We start from the raw sequence: 15722 nt of genomic DNA, 5'->3' as shown, positions 1-15722 counted from the left end.
ATCGCTTGGGGAGCGGAGGGGAACAGGGAGGTTTAGTGCTAACGCGCGGGCGTGATTTATTTTTAGAGCCGGTGTGGCGATCAGCTCAGCCGCGGAGGTTTGTCACTGATTTCAGCAGGTCACAAGTTCACACTCTGCTTTTGAATTAGTTTGGGAGAATAAAGCAGTGGGAAGGAAACAGGAGACCTGGAAGCAGGCAGAAGAATAAATGGGGTAAGAAACCAATTAAACTGGATAGAAGCAAAGAGACAAACAGGGAGCATGGTGAGGGCTTTAATGACTTCTACAGCACATTGCAAGGGTATTTCAGGTGAAACTTTTTGACTTGCTCATTTAAATAGCCTCATTTCTGCCAAAATGACTGATTTCATGACTAGGGTGAGTCCGATTTTAACCTTTATGTAATCTTCCTATATAAATGTAACAGTTGCACAAAATGCACTTTCTGGATAGGGTATAGACTTGCAAAGGAGGTGACGGCGTGTTTCTTGGTGTGTGATCAGATACCCACTGGCAGTGGAAGGAGAATGAAAGTCAAACCCAGGAAAATGCAACAGCAGTCATCTTAATCCAATGAAGTGTGCAGCTCGGTGGCTGGAACCACTGAAAAAGGCAGTACGTCATTAAACCCCAAATCACACTGCACAAGGTCTAATGAATCATCTGCAACTGCCTCATCATGTACGTATCAGCCCTTGTGCAGGGTTTTATCCAGCGTTCTCGCTTCTTTTGAAATTAAGGCCACGTCTTCTGCCGCGTCTCAGTGAGCTGGGAGCAGGATGGGGGTGTGAAAAATGCACATGTGCCTGTTGCGGGGGATGCTGGAAAGGAGGGAAGCCAGCACGGCAGAGCGGTGACATGCCAGTGGACAGCCCGAACGCTGAGCTGGTACCGGTACGCATGTGCAATAAGATCCCAGCAACACATCTGAGAGCTTGAGGTGGCCCCATCATCCCTGTAATGTAAATGCCTTGTAGTGTAACATAATGGAAATGTAAATATAAATGCAGCCCTTATGTGAGGGCTGGATCCTGCTGCAATAAATTGCATTAAGGGTTGTTTTTATCCTCCTGCCTCTGGAAAGGGTTTGGGGGGCTGGAGGCAGATGCATGCCTTGGCCGGGTACGGGCAGCCCTGTGTCTGCTCTTAGGGGGGTCACCGAGGGTCTGAGCAGAGGGCAGCACGGGTGAGCTTTCCACCAGCAGCAGAAAGAAGGGCAGTCGGCTCCCAGCAAGCTGGTTGTCTTCTCCCACCTCCTGAGACACACCAGGGATGGATGCTTTCAGAGTGGCCTTTTGCCTACATCAGGACGAGCCACTTGAGATATCTCGGGAGCAGTTGTGGGAGCTGCCAGTGCTGCCCATCCAGGTGAGTTTTCTCTTCCTCTCATTTGCTTTGCTGCCTTCTTGGAGACTTAGAGACCAGAGCTAAGTATCTTTTTTTTTTTTCCCCCATTAGGAAATGAGCTGAGGTAGCTGGTGGTTCCCCAGAAAGGGACATATTTGCAAACCAGGAAGGTACCAGAACAGTAGCATCACAATGGAGTGGCATAGAAAGTGTAATTGTTATTTAAAAACAAAAAGGTATTTTCCGTAAATATGAGTATCGGATTAGTAGGGTTTTCCTCCCATACTCTGTGATGGAGAACTTTATGGATTTATGAATTCTGAAGAAACTGAAATATTCTGAAAATCTTAACTTCTTTGAAGCATGGGAGACCCCCAAATAAAAAAAATTCCCCCTCCCAGGGGAATTGGTACTCCCAGTGCCAGCATCTTGAGGACACCTAGCATCAGCGCAATCGTGCTGAACAGCCAAGAGCTTCCCTCTCCCCTTCGCTGCCTGGCCCAGCATAACTTTTGGTGGGTGCAACTCTTCAGCCCTTACCCTTTCTGCCAGGAAAATAATTTGTGTGTGTTTTGGCAAGCAGGGGCTGTCAAACCAGCCCTCGCAGGTTGTGTGTCTGCCTGGGACACTGCAGCAGCGGGTGCCAGCCAGAGCACGCACCCAGCACCGGCTCTCGCTGGGCCTTCTTTTAATTAGCTAACGAGATGGGGACAGCAATAGGGGCTTGGCTGGGCTTATAAACCAGAAAGGTTTGCACTTTGGGTTCATGTTATCTAGCAAGATTAGCAGCCTCCATGTTTGATGCAGTGATATTTCTGTTTGCAGTGTGATTGATTTTTTTTTAAGCGCCTTTCTAGTCAATACGAAAATGTCCAGGATTTATCTTAATACCTTGGACAGATGGACCCTATTGATTTGAATGGAAGCTGGGGAGAGGGGATATATAGGGAGTTCCTTATAACCGTTTACAGAGCAAACAGTTTCCATCTGCTCTCTATTTTACCATAAAGCAAAGGCTTAGTCAGCTCCAAACTGCAATAGATGACCCTCACGTATATTAGAAGCATGTCACACAGTTGTTATCCTCCCCAGCTCTGCCCGACCACACACAGTTTAGTCAGCACCTGGGGGGTTGTGGGGTCTCCCCTGACAGCTCTGTGGTCTCCAAGCCGTATATTTCAGAGATCTCTCGGCCAGGAGGTGCTTCTGCCTCGCCTCCTTCTCCCCATGCTCAGAAAAGAAAAGTACTTGCATACACATCCCAGGTAATATTTTTTTCTCCTGTTTATTTCAAAAGCCTTTGTAATAGCTTAATTGCAACAATCCAAACGTCACCTGGAACTAGACATCCTCTCAGATGTACAGAATTCATACTCAGTCCTGTATCACAGCATGAAAACCACACAGGAGTGTTCCCCGAATACCATCAGCGGGTTCTTCCACGGTCTCATTAACTACCAGCTCTACACCTCCTCCACCAACGCCTCTGCACCGTGTTGCAATGCGCCTGCGCATCAGCCGGCTCTGCCTCCTGGGTCTATAACCACGCTTCTGTGAATGAAGGGGTGCCAAGCCCAAAATATCCATTTTTTTTTGGTTCACAAACTGTATATAACATACCAGTAGAAATGTTATCTGTATTTAATTGGCTTTGTATATGGCTTTTAGTCCTCTTCATTCAAAGATCTTATAGTGGAAAAATCCTGAGCTGACATCAAAAATGGGACCAATTTCTTAAAAGCACTCACAATTATGGTATGTGTTGGAGGGAAAGTTCCTGTTAATTTTTAAAAATGCCACTCGTTTAAATAGATTTCAATCTTGAAATTTATTCCAGTTTAATGTTTTGCTAGGAAGGATCATCTGAAAGAGAATAAAAATCTATGTTTTCTAATCAACAATTTACAGCAACTTATGCTTCTTCTTTTCACCTCTTGACTTGGTAAACACAACTGAGATGGTGCTGGAAAAACACATGCAGCTCCTTTTGACTTCTAGCAGGCATTTAAAAGTCATTGCGTCTATTTAATTAGACTGTTTAACTACCTGCAATTCAACTAAGTTACTCCAGATTCAGGCAAAAGCAGCATTTGCTTCCTAGACCCGAACAGCTCTTTTGGTTTATTTCGGTGTTTGTTCAGCTCTTTGGGAGCATGTTGAGTGATGCCAGGCGCTGGGACCTGCCGCAGCTGTTTCTGGCCAAGGAAATGACATTTTTTTCTGTCCAGCGCTCGGTAAGACTTGCTGCCATCCTCTGATTTCATTACTGGTGATGAGAAATGTCCCTAATGGTGTAGAAACAGCTGCAGAAACTTGTTTGGAAAGTGCCATTTTTGGTGCTGCAGCTGTTTCCAGGGCAATGCCCAGCACCCCAAACATCCAGCTGATGCTCTCCTGAACCCAAACTTCTCCCACCACTGGGGAAGCAGCTGGCTGCTACGGACAGAAGCAGCTCTGCTCACAGCTTTTGCATGGAGATCATTGCGGTCTCATTTAGAATTATTTTGCTTTTCTGACATGTTGATATTGGGTGGAGTTTTTTTAGTTTGTTTGGATTTTTTTTCCCTTTTTTTTTTTTTTTTTGAAAAACCATGACCACTTGAAGATCAACTGTCAAATGGATTGAATGATCGGTGCAGGAAAATTGAAAATCATAACATCTTGTGTGTAGGCTGTGAATAATGGGCAACACCCTTTTGATCATTAAAATAGAAAACGATCTCTATATTTTCTGATGTTTTTAGGCCATTAAGAAGGCAGGGATATGACCACATTGCTGATGATTTGCACCGCTTTCCTGGCAGTACCTTCACTGCTGCAGACCAAGGGCTGCCGGTGGGATGAATCCCACGTTGCGGGTGGCTTGGCCGGAGGAGGCAGCTGCAGGTTGCCGTGACATTCAGCTCCTCTCCAAAAACCACAGACACCCCCAAGCAGATCCATTTTCTGCTGGGAACTGGACCAGTATTCAAGGTCTCTGGATTGTGGGCATGCTTAAATTTGGGGATGGAGGCAACTCCATCCCTGAGTGCTATTCAGACCAAGGCATGTCCTCAGATACATTTTGCTTCCATACAGATGAAGACAATGTAAGCCTTGACTACCCCAGCGCTGTCAGAAACCAAGGCTTTCCCGCGAGATGCAGGTGCATTGAGCATTAGAAATGAAAGCTATGGTAATTTTGTGTCACGTGCCTGAGCTTTAGGGCCCAATTGTATATTTTTAGCACCTTACTTTCTGTTCAGAGCACAACTTCTTTTCTTGCTTCACTGTACTTGTAGGATGGCAAGACCATTTTCCCCTTTTTTACTGATAAAGATCTCTTAGCAAACATAACCAGACTTGGTAATTGATTCATCTGGTAATATTTAGATATGCTGCCATCATACAGAAAGCCTAAACAAATCTCCCCCTCCATTTTATGAGGAAAGTAGGATCACAGCGTTACTGCTTTGCCAGTGCAGAGGCTGAATGTAAAATGAGTCGATAACTGCACCCGGGTCCCAAATGCTCCAGTTTTTTTGAACAATCAGGGGTTCAAAGGTGGCCAGAAACAGTCTAGCACAGGCTATGGCACTTCGCTGTGCTTCTCAAGTGTGCCTCAACTTAATGTCAGTCTTTTTTTTCTTTTTCTTTCTTTTGCCTTTCTCTATGTTTTTATATCTTGACAATTCAAATAGCACAGTTGCTAGCCCTGATCCAAGGGCACGGGCAGGCTTGTACGATGCCCAAGGCCAGGGACCGTCCTTAGGAGCTGCACGGGGCTGGGGTGATGGCAAACCGTGTCCTGAGATACAGCGAAGGGAATTGCCCAGTATCACCCAGGCAAGCTCTTTAACCACCTCGGTGTAAACTCCCAGCCCCCAAGCCAACCTACAAACTAACGTCTTTGTGCATCGAGAGTCAGTAAGTCATCCTTGACGCTGTAGCTGTGCACCGGTGGGCTTTCTAATAAAAGTGGTTAGTAGCGAGTGGAGCTCTATTATTTACGTTTCTTTGCCTGAATTAGGATTACAATAGCATGCCCTTGGTTTGCAATTGCCAAACAGGTAAAAATATTCATGTTTGGAAGATTTGTACATGCAATGGTGTTTGCAGCAATCAGGTAGTCTCAGTTTTAATCCCTTTAGAAGCCCTATTCATAGGAGTGAATTTACAGCATAGGGCATTTTTTCCGAATGGGCTTTACATCCTTCTGACATTCTTTAAACAAATTGGACAAAATGGGCAAATAAAATAGGAAGGTCTTTTTACATAAAACTGGATCTTTAACATCTTTCACTGAGTTCATGTCAAAGATTTTTGTTGGTAGGAAAAATATTCAGTCTGCTAATTCCAACCATGACATGTAATTTATACTCATAAGTTAGATTTTACAAAACAATTTTTTGAAGACAAATATTCAGCAAAGTGTCTATTTTTGGTGTGTCTGGGAACATTTGCTGGATAATTTGCTGGTGTTCCTATTTCAGCTGTTTGCAATCAATGCAAATGGGAAAGTGATAGCAACAAGAAACCAGCACAGAACTGGTCATTCCTTTTATAATTCACACTTAGTGAAATATAGATGTAAGCAAATACCCAAACCAGTGGAATTAACTGCAGAAGCAAAATTCGTGATGTTTGTAATAGGAGATAATAATGCCAGCTCAGTCAAAGATATCTATCAAACAGTGCCCCTTTAAAAAGAACTAAAATAAACAGGAATACTTTTGAGCAGATACATTATAATTCAAGTACTTTAGATTGGCTTGAAATTTGGAACTAATATTTTTGCAGAGAGTATACGACAATGTAGTATTCCAGTGACCTAAAAATGTGTGTGTTTGTATATCTAGAATGATGACATTTTTTTCTTTGTGTAAATAAACAATGTCTACACACGCACACACACACACACAAATGAAACCCAAACCCATTTTTCAGATGTTGTGCTTTCGGATACCGAGGTTTTGCAGTAAAATTGGAACTGAATTCTTGCACTGCCTGTACAGCCCATGGATGTTACTATAAGCAAATATTTTCTGGACATAATTTTAATTGCAGGGAATAAAACGGATTCACTAATACAAAAATTAGGAAATGATAGCCACTGAGAAAATACATGGTGTTTGAATATCACTTTGTCAGAAGTGTGATTTTTTTTACATCTCTCGTATATTATTATATATACGAGCATTAATTTTGCATTGACTCACTGGCTTTAAAAAGTACTCTTCCAGTCTGCAAAGTACAAAAGGATTATAGGAACATCTTTGTATTTCTCAGAGTCTGAGAAAGCATCATCACCTGCCGAAGGGCCTAATCCTGAAAGCAGTTGGGATGATAATGTTACACAATTTCAAATCCACCTACACCCCCGTGCTGGGTCCAGGCTTGGGAGCTGGCTGGGACACAACGGGGTATGACATGGCCCTGAGACTGGGGGACTGGAGGCATGGGAATCTGCTCCTGTGATACACCCAAAATACTGTGCATCACTAAAGGATCAGTGGGGCTGCTTTTCCAGTGGTAGGTTGGGTGATCGTCTTCCCAAAATCAGCTCTTGATGGCGTTCACCTCTGGAATAAAGTGCCGATGATGAGCGTAAGCGTGCAATCCCTCAGTGCCTCACAGAATACTTCTCTCCATATTCTGGATGAGAGAGCTGAGCCTGTGATGCAATGAGCGCTACTTGGGGCTGTGACGGAATCTCTCTGGTTTGTGATGGGGCATAACCCATGTGTGTGTGGAGAGCAAAGCAAGTCTCTGGTTTTCTGCTGGATTTGCTCGAAATCACATCTGAGCCTCTCCCCTTCCCTGCACTTTGCATTCCTTGATAACACTACACTTGCTGTACCTTGAGAAAAGCTTTTTTTATCCCCCTCATGCTAAATTGCCAAACTACTGGGTACTCTGCTGTAGTTGTATCCATATGTACTGTCCTTTTCCTTTCCCAAGGAAGGACTAAACACAATAGCCAGGAAGGCTGCAGGTTCACAGCCCCACTTCAAAGCAAAAAACAACACCATTTTGGTGCCTGAGAGTTGAAAGTTTGGATTTTTATCCTAGACCTCTTTTTGGCTATACAATATTTCAGGCAGTTGCCTCTTTTGTGTGTGGTTGGGTTTTGTTTTTTTTTTTTTTTTTTGTGTGTGTGTGTGTGTGTGTGTGGTTTAAAGGCATATTCTAATTAAAGGGTGGATGTTACCTGTTTAATAAACAAAAAGAGTAAGAAAAAAGGCATATGTCTTTATTGGTAGCTGCATTTGGACTGTGGCCAGGTAAACTGAAGTCGTGCTTCCTCTGTGCCATTGCTACACACCGTATTTATAATGCATAAAGAACCACTTACTGTACGTACACTAATAAACATATCCTGTGCGTCAAATCTCAGTGGAATTGGCCGTACCTTCCTGCATTTTCCACAACGTGATGCTTCTGTTTTCCTAGCATGAGCACTCACAAAAGCAGAATATGAGCTCAAATATCGACGTATTCACAAAAAAAGAAATTGCATTTTGGTTGTACAGTGTGCAATGCACACTTCATTAGTTATTTTGTGTGAGTCAAGTATTAATATGCCCTAATTGAATTTATTATGTAACATAACATTTATTGTATTATTTAAACATGACATTGAAAATGTGTGTTGGTTTGAAAAGGCACATTAGTAATCCAATTAGAGCAGAAGCCAGACCCATAGATTCGCTAACATCAGCAAAGTATGATTTTGTTTAGATTAACGCTGAACATTCATTGTAATAATTAGTTGTGGAATATTTTTCAAGTTAAAGGTTGGAAAAACACAAAAAGTGTAGCTCTCATTGCTACAGCCAATTCCCATATAATTATAAATTCATCCCACATGGGCAATATCAGGTTTATACCAAGCCTGCATGCCTGGCTATATGGCCTCCACTGCTGCTAAACTCCTCCTTTCAGTAGGAAGTCAAGACATGACTGAAATACTGGTAAATGCTTGTAGTATCCCCAAATTTTTCACCTGCAGAAAGCTGGGGAGGAGAAGAGACTGAGGGCCAGGGCTGACGCCGTGCTGGGACAGTGACAGGCAGCGTCGCAGTGCATCGCTGGGTAACGCCCGCATGCCACCGGGCGGTCACCGACAGCTTTACTGTGACTCTTACACCTCTCCCGTCTTCCACCAGTAATTTTTGGTGCCATTAGAGCTGGCAATTGGGTTATCAATGAGCGTATACGTGTCAAGGAGGCACAAATATCCTTTATAACAGAGCTGCTTCTTTCTATTTTTAGTTGTGCCTACTGCTGCATGGCCCCAACCACTGCCTGAAGTACCTTTGTACGGCTTGCTAGCAGTAATGGGAGTTACTTCTGCAATGCTTCTTTCGCAGGGAGACGGGCAAACTACAGCCTCGTCCTTCAGAACCTTCCACCTGCGACTGAGGTCAATGAGATGACTTCTCTGAAGCTCTCTATTGTCCGAAGGACATTCTTTGCATTGCAAGGAAATAAAAAGCGATCTGATTTTTTTTTTCCCCCACAAAATAAGAAGTGTGTTTGCAGATGGGAAGAAACCAGAAACTCAGATGACATCTCAGTGTGACTCCAAACTTTGTCTGAGACATACACATGGAAGACAAAACCCAAGAAGTAAATGTAGTGACTTGCCAAACACCACAGAGTTCACAAGAAACTGTTCCTTGTAACCATTCTGCCCTGAGATCCCGGGGAAAGAGAAGCCATCGCTTGAATTTGGTCATTACTCCTTATTAATTTTCACTTAAATTTTAATTCCCATCAGCACACGGGCCAGGTGAACACAGTATCTCCTCCCTTCGCTCCGGAGGTTGGAGCAGCTCACACCTGTGCAATCACGGCTCTCACTCGGGGTTGGCTCACAGAGAAGTCAATCCCAAGTCCTGTAGCCTTCTGCTGCTCCTGAATGCTCTTCTGGGGCTCAGAGAGCAGAAGACCGATATGGGGCATGGGGGGGGTGGCTGCACTCCCGTCTGTGCTGCCTGTAGCGTTGCTCAGCAGGCAACGGGGATGGCTGGGTCTGTGCCATCTGGGCGTCACTGCTGCCGTTCTGCAGGGTGGTGCCGAGGGGGTTGTATCAAGGAAGATGAACTTTTAAAGCCTAAGTTAATCGTATTCTTTCAAGGCTGCGCAAAAATAAAATCTGGGGAAAAAAAAAAAAAGCCATTTCAAGAATGTAACACAACCCCCAAGTTACCTGAAAAGAAAATGCAATCTAGTGCGGTGTGCTTTCACTGTCCCACTCTGGCCCTTCTGTTTCTTTCTGATTTCTTGTGCTTCAGCCTGTGTCCAGGTATTGCAGGTATCTGCTTTGTCTGTGAAAAATGAAATCCCAGGAGGAATTGCACTTGGTGCAACTGGTGCATGTTTAGGGTTTAATTCACAAAAGGAGCAGGCTGCCCTGGGGAATCCTGAGTTGGACCATGCACAATGAAAGAGAGGAGTCAGGTCCCAAGTCTGGAAGTTTAAAGAGAACTTACCATAAAAACAAAGCTAAAGAAAGAGCAGGAAGGACTAGGAAAGACTGATCTCACATCTCCTATAGCCTCTTGGCCCACATACTCATGCACATGGCTAATGGGTGCCCAGGCAGTGCTAGCTGGCAGAAGAGGAAAGATTTGGAGCTTGGTTTTCATGCATCCTTGAAAAATACTTCAGTTACTGAATATGAGGGCACTGTCAGGCCAACCCTTGTCAGATGCTCCCCAGTAAGACCCAGTTCAGTAACCATGTGCTGAACCCTCTCATAAACTGGCCTTGCTGAGCCAGGTGGGGTTGGGGCTTTTTATGGGGCTTAGATAGGAGCTGGGGGCGGGTGTCTCTGTGGTTGTGTTGCATCAGCTTCTGGGGATACGTGTGCTGCAAGAAATGGAGGCACTGGTAGAAATCTGGGCATGTGCTTTCTTTATACGCCTCTGAGGCAAAGGAGAAGCAGGATGGAGTTTATCAAGTCTCTTGGGAGTAAAGAAACATTAGACCCAAGTGCAGAGAGTAGCCATCAGATGCCCAACTCCCTTGGGGAACCCAGCTCTAGGAGCCAATCCAGCTCCCCCTGAAGTCAATACGAACTGCAAAGGGTCCTGCAATCGTACCACTGTGAGCAACGGTACCAAAAAGACTTGGAAACATTTAAATCTCTGTGCCCGCCTTTGACTGAACTTGGAAAAAGTACAGAAATAGCAGAGGAGGTCTGTATAGTTTCATATTCCTTCACCGTATTTCCCAGGCAGGAAAAGGTAGTTTGAAAACAATTTACAAACATTAGAATAAGTCCCTAATCATAGTTATAATATTTATCCTTTAAAAACAACTTACTGAAAAAATAAGACCCTTTAATTTGCAAATTTGTTATCATATAGTTCTTGAGCTCACAGAACATTAATGCATTTGAACATGTTTTTATGAGTAAAATGATAAACCTAAGTGATTCTGCTGTGGCTTGGGATCCTATCTATTCAAACTCTTAAGACCTTTGGGACAGAGCCCGTCTGCCTCAAGTTATGTAGCACTCCACGCAGCGGGATCCATTCTAATGAGTAATAGTTCCCGTGACGGCAAACATACCAAGATACAAACCCAAGAGAGGTCTAGCTGCAAAAAAGACCTCAGTGCCCCATAGACACTCTTAAAAAACAAACACATAAATCATTATAATTAAAGAGATTTACCCCTGAGGGTAATCCTGAGGGAGAAGAACATTTTTTTATTCTTTTGGTTCCCTGCCTGTCTTGTTTCCAAAAATAGTCCCTGCAGCTCTGGAAGTTGCCTTCCTGAACTGGGTCTTTGCAGTTGGTCTTTGAGTCTTTCCCAGACCACCACCTACCCCTACACATCCTGCTTAAATTTATTCCTCAGTGGGCTGCAAACGAGGATCATCAAACACTTTGGCCTCTGCCTGCTTCTTCAGAGGGCCGCTCAAACGTAGCATCTGAGATGGAGTGCACAGACAGGCAGGCACACGGACACACGGTCCCTCTGCCACCAGATGAACGCTTCTTGAATGCGGTCTCTGCCATACCACGTACTCTTAAATATCAGTCCGTATCAGGTAGATACAGAACACAAACATCATCGAGTGCTTCTGGCCGAACGCATCTTGATAAAAGCTGTAACTACGTTTATAGGGTGATACAGATCCAGGTGTGACGGTTTATCTGCTGCTCTGGTTCCTCCTCTTTCAGGCAAAAGATGCAATCACTGTCATACTTCAGCTGGCGGGCTCAAGTGTGCAAAACCTCAAATTAAAAGTTAGTTTTCTGAGGTTAAATTCCAAAATGTTTTGCACTACTATAAATTTAAAGGATAGCAAACCAGTGGATACCCCAGACCCATGCACAACAAAGTAAGGTACATAAACAACAGAGTAAAATATCTATATGAAACTTCATGGAAACATTTTCAAACATTTCTAATATTCCTAGTTTGTTTTCATCAGCTTTTTCAATTTATTCAGCGATCAAGCTAGTTCTCACTTGTGATCTTGGCTATAATTACCCAAGCTGTTTTCAAGAGCTGACCATTGTGGCTTCTCAGACTTCAAGCTGAAGTTAAATTTCTTGCTGGAATCAGCAGAAGCCTTTTTATTACCTTCACAGCATTAAAGGAGTGGCACAGTACAGAGAATTTAGAGAAATGATCCAGAGCTTTGCACATATTTCTGAAAGAGATCTGCAGGAATTCCTATGCACCCATTTGTCATGCTAAACTAGACACTTTGACCAGGTTTCCTTGAAGATGCTTCTGGTTCTCCAGCGGTTTGGGCTAGCCCAAGTTAAATATGACTTCAGACAGTAGCAACAGCCTTAGGCCATTTTATGACTTAATACCAACATTTTGGGGGGAGTCAGCTTCTGGGGGAGCTCCAAAGCGATGCTCTCCTGTATAACCTTCACAATCAGATTTGGAGGAAACAAGCACAGGATTGGGGTCCCCAGAGAGCTGCGAAGAAATCATTTGCATGAATCTCTGCAACAATATTGCAGAAATAAAAGATGCCAATAGGACAAGAGAGAGCCTACATTCATTTTAGCTACTTATTTTCATGTAAACGTAATGAAATAAGCATTTCAGTGGTGATGCAAACATTTGACACCAGACGTGCGTACTGGCTTCTCTTGCATTAAATGAAGTCAGTACCAAAGTTAACAATCGCCTGTTTTCAGTAATTCAGCAGGTAGGAATAGTTTTGCACGTTGTAACACGGTTCTTGACAGTCCCCTGACTTTTAGGAGTTAGGTAGCAGGTAGTGTTACAGACAAGACTGGTTAAAACCCAACATTTACAGTCAGGGGAATTCAGCCCATTTGATCCTCTACCATTGAAGTCAGCAGGATTCTCCAAGTGAAGTCACCCTAAAGCTGGTGTAACTGCAGCCACCTACGTGTATGTTATATACAGGCCGGCTAGGAGGAATTGCTGAAGAGCATCGAGTACCAAGTTCAGGGCCAGATCCAGACTTCAACAAATGGTGAGATACTGGTTCAGCCAAACCTTATCAACCCCAAGTTTGAATCTGGAGCCAAACTTGCCCATTTTATGCATTTTAATCCAGAGTTAGGGTTCAGTCTATGTTCTGAAGAAGAACATGTTGGGTTTTGACACCATCGTAACCATGCACACCATTCTTCTATAATTGCATCAGATTCTGCATCAAAGACATCCAAGCCTCTTCCAAAAAAAACACTTTGGGGAAAATGATAACATTAGGGTAAAGGTGTTACTGCATATTAGAGAAGACTTATAAAACCCCCAGAAACTAAAATGCTGAACGCCCAATGAACAGCAAGACTGTCTCTGAATTTAAAACTTTCCACTAGTTTACAGTAATAATTCCACCCTAATCACCATTTTATTTTTATTAAAGAAACAAAAGGCATTTCAAAAATTCTACCTAGAATCACTTGTTTCTGCCAAGCGGTTGTTCATGATGGCTAGAGCACCCACCCCTGCGGAGAAACCATTTTGTCTCGTATTGACACAAACGTTTCTTGGGTAGCCGTTGGCCGTCTCGGACAACTGCTTTTGCAAAATGGCCAGGGAGACTTTATTCGATGCCGTCAGCTCCCTCATGGAGATCATCTCGCCAGAGAGCCTCCTCCCCTCGGTGTCACTGTCGTACTGTCCATCAGTGTCCATTGAGATGTTATGTCGACGCAGGCGGGCTCCTGGGGTGATGGCATTGCGCCGTCCGAGGCGGGCACTTGATTTATGGCACTTTGGGCAACATCTGCATTCGAATTTTTTCAACACCCAGTTCAAAACTTGCTTGATTACGATTGAGATGACATTAAAAAGAGAGTATATGCAACATACCCCCATTAATATAAATATGAAGTTTCCAAATCTGTATAATCCCTGATTTTGGTATGCAGCGTTTTGGCTGCTTACCAAATCTCCAAAGCCGATGGTGCTGAAGGTGACAAAGCAATAGTACAAGGAGTCAACGTAGTTCCATCCTTCCACCGCTGTGTACATAGCGGAGGCACAGCAGGAAAGGGTAATAGCAAAAATTCCCAGAATCAGCATCACGTGGTAAACGGACGGCTTCCACCCCACAAGGCTGCCCACCCCTGGCATAGCTGGCCCCCTTCGGAAATTGGGAGGTAGGAGACCACTTCTTCGCAGCTGTCTCTCATGGCACGCCTTCATGATAAACGCCAGGAGAGAGATAATGCGCTCCAAGAAGAGGTTGAAGAAAAGGATAGTCCCAGCACACCCAAAAAGGCCATAAACGATGAGGAATACTTTTCCAGCCACGGTTGCTGGTGTGGTCATCCCGAAACCTAAGGTGTGGAGATAAATGAGTAACATTAATGACATGGTTTTTCACGCATAAGCTCAGGATGTGTGTAACTTAACACAGGTCCCATCCCACTGGACAAAAGGAGTGCTACCTCTAAGTCAGCTTAGGCCAACACGAAACTGAGTTTTGTAAAGAATGAAGAAGGCACCAGAAAATCCAATGAGATGGCCAAAACTTGATAGAGAGCAAAATATCCTCGCAGAGATGAAAGATGCTATTAACATCACTCTGTAAATGCAGGCGGGAAGCATTCCTGAGCCCAAACCACCTCAAGATGAGACGAGGTGAAGAGGCCATTTCCCCACTCCCACGCACGTGAGCCAGCCTGGCCCGATGGAAAGTGTAAGCTCTTTGTTGGCAAGCTGTAACCCAGCGTAACACTACTGTTATTGAGGGCTGATAATACCACTGCCACTGAGAAGGAAGTTTCATGTTGTATAACAGAAAAAAAACCCCACCTCCCAAAGATCAAATATTGTTTTAAAAATAACAGCCCTCTAAAGTCTTGACCAAACCCCAACGGCCCCTAGCCCACTTAATATAATCATAGAAGGAAGGAAAAGCCATGGCCCCATTTTAAAACTCATTGGCAAGATACCCACACCGCAGAGCTGCCTGGCAGACTGGGAGCACTAGGATCGTGCAGATGGATAATGACGGCAGGGAAAAACACCGCTGCACAGTTAAACAGAAAAATTGAGAGTATACAAACTCTGGAAAGATCCAGCAGCACTATTAATTCATGTCTTCTTTACAAGGATTGTCTTTTGATATTACTCATACACATCGTTTTATATAAGCAGTAATGCCCTGGAGCTATAGATGCCTAAATAACAGCAAAAGTGATCTTAAATTTGCATGCAAATAAATACAGTAAGTTTGCTCTATGTTATTTGCTGATACCGGTTATTTTATGAAAAAGAACTACATATGTTTCACATATCTCAGGAAGATTCTTCTGAAACTCAGTTCTGTAGGTATTGCCCTTGTTCTGCTTATTTTTCCCTGTAAAAATGCTCAGTGGTTCAGTCAAAAAGTGTACTGATGGGATTGAGATGACTGCTCAAGTCCCATGAATAAATAACCACATATAATTTGAATGAATGGTTTGTCAAAAATCCACATCCTGAAATTTCTTTACCTTATTGTACAACGAAAATGCTGAGCAAGAAACAAATTCAGGGAGGTAAACATCAACATCGCACCATTTCAGTGAAAGGTTGCAAAGAAAAACAAGCTACTTTTAGCATAAAGTGTAATGAAATCATTAAATCCAGTTTATTATCATGACACACCTCGAAACAGCAACAGGAAAATACTTCCTATGTATAATGAGTTGAGATTGCTGCTTGAAATTTATTGATTAATTTTGGTAATGGCTGTATTTTTCTGGGTAATTTATTTGTGCTACCTTCATACTTCATTGATACAGAATTTCACATTTGTTGATAACAGAACGTAAATGCTCGTGACAAGTAAACTTGGAAAAATCTTTTCAATGACACGAAGGTGCATGAAGAAAGAGGTGGTCCTACTTTCACAACAGATTTGGCATGCTTGGAAACACCTGTATGCC

General features: G+C 43.4%; 1 protein-coding gene across 1 annotated transcript; it reads right to left on the bottom strand.

Moving 5' to 3' along the window:
- Nucleotides 1-13230: 13230 nt before the first annotated feature.
- Nucleotides 13231-14163, bottom strand: KCNK12 (potassium channel, subfamily K, member 12). The gene has a single exon (XM_009706967.1). It carries the CDS (start codon nucleotides 14161-14163, stop codon nucleotides 13231-13233), a length of 933 nt encoding a protein of 310 aa, XP_009705269.1.
- Nucleotides 14164-15722: the final 1559 nt, after the last annotated feature.

This window comes from Cariama cristata, unplaced genomic scaffold (genome assembly GCF_000690535.1).
Source record: "Cariama cristata isolate BGI_N322 unplaced genomic scaffold, ASM69053v1 scaffold6199, whole genome shotgun sequence".
Taxonomy (NCBI): domain Eukaryota; kingdom Metazoa; phylum Chordata; class Aves; order Cariamiformes; family Cariamidae; genus Cariama; species Cariama cristata.
This window is presented reverse-complemented; position numbering and strand designations above follow the sequence as displayed.

Bases quoted from the DNA above. Each gene is read 5' to 3' on its own strand.
- KCNK12 (XM_009706967.1), bottom strand. From the start codon at position 14,163: ATGTCATTAATGTTACTCATTTATCTCCACACCTTAGGTTTCGGGATG.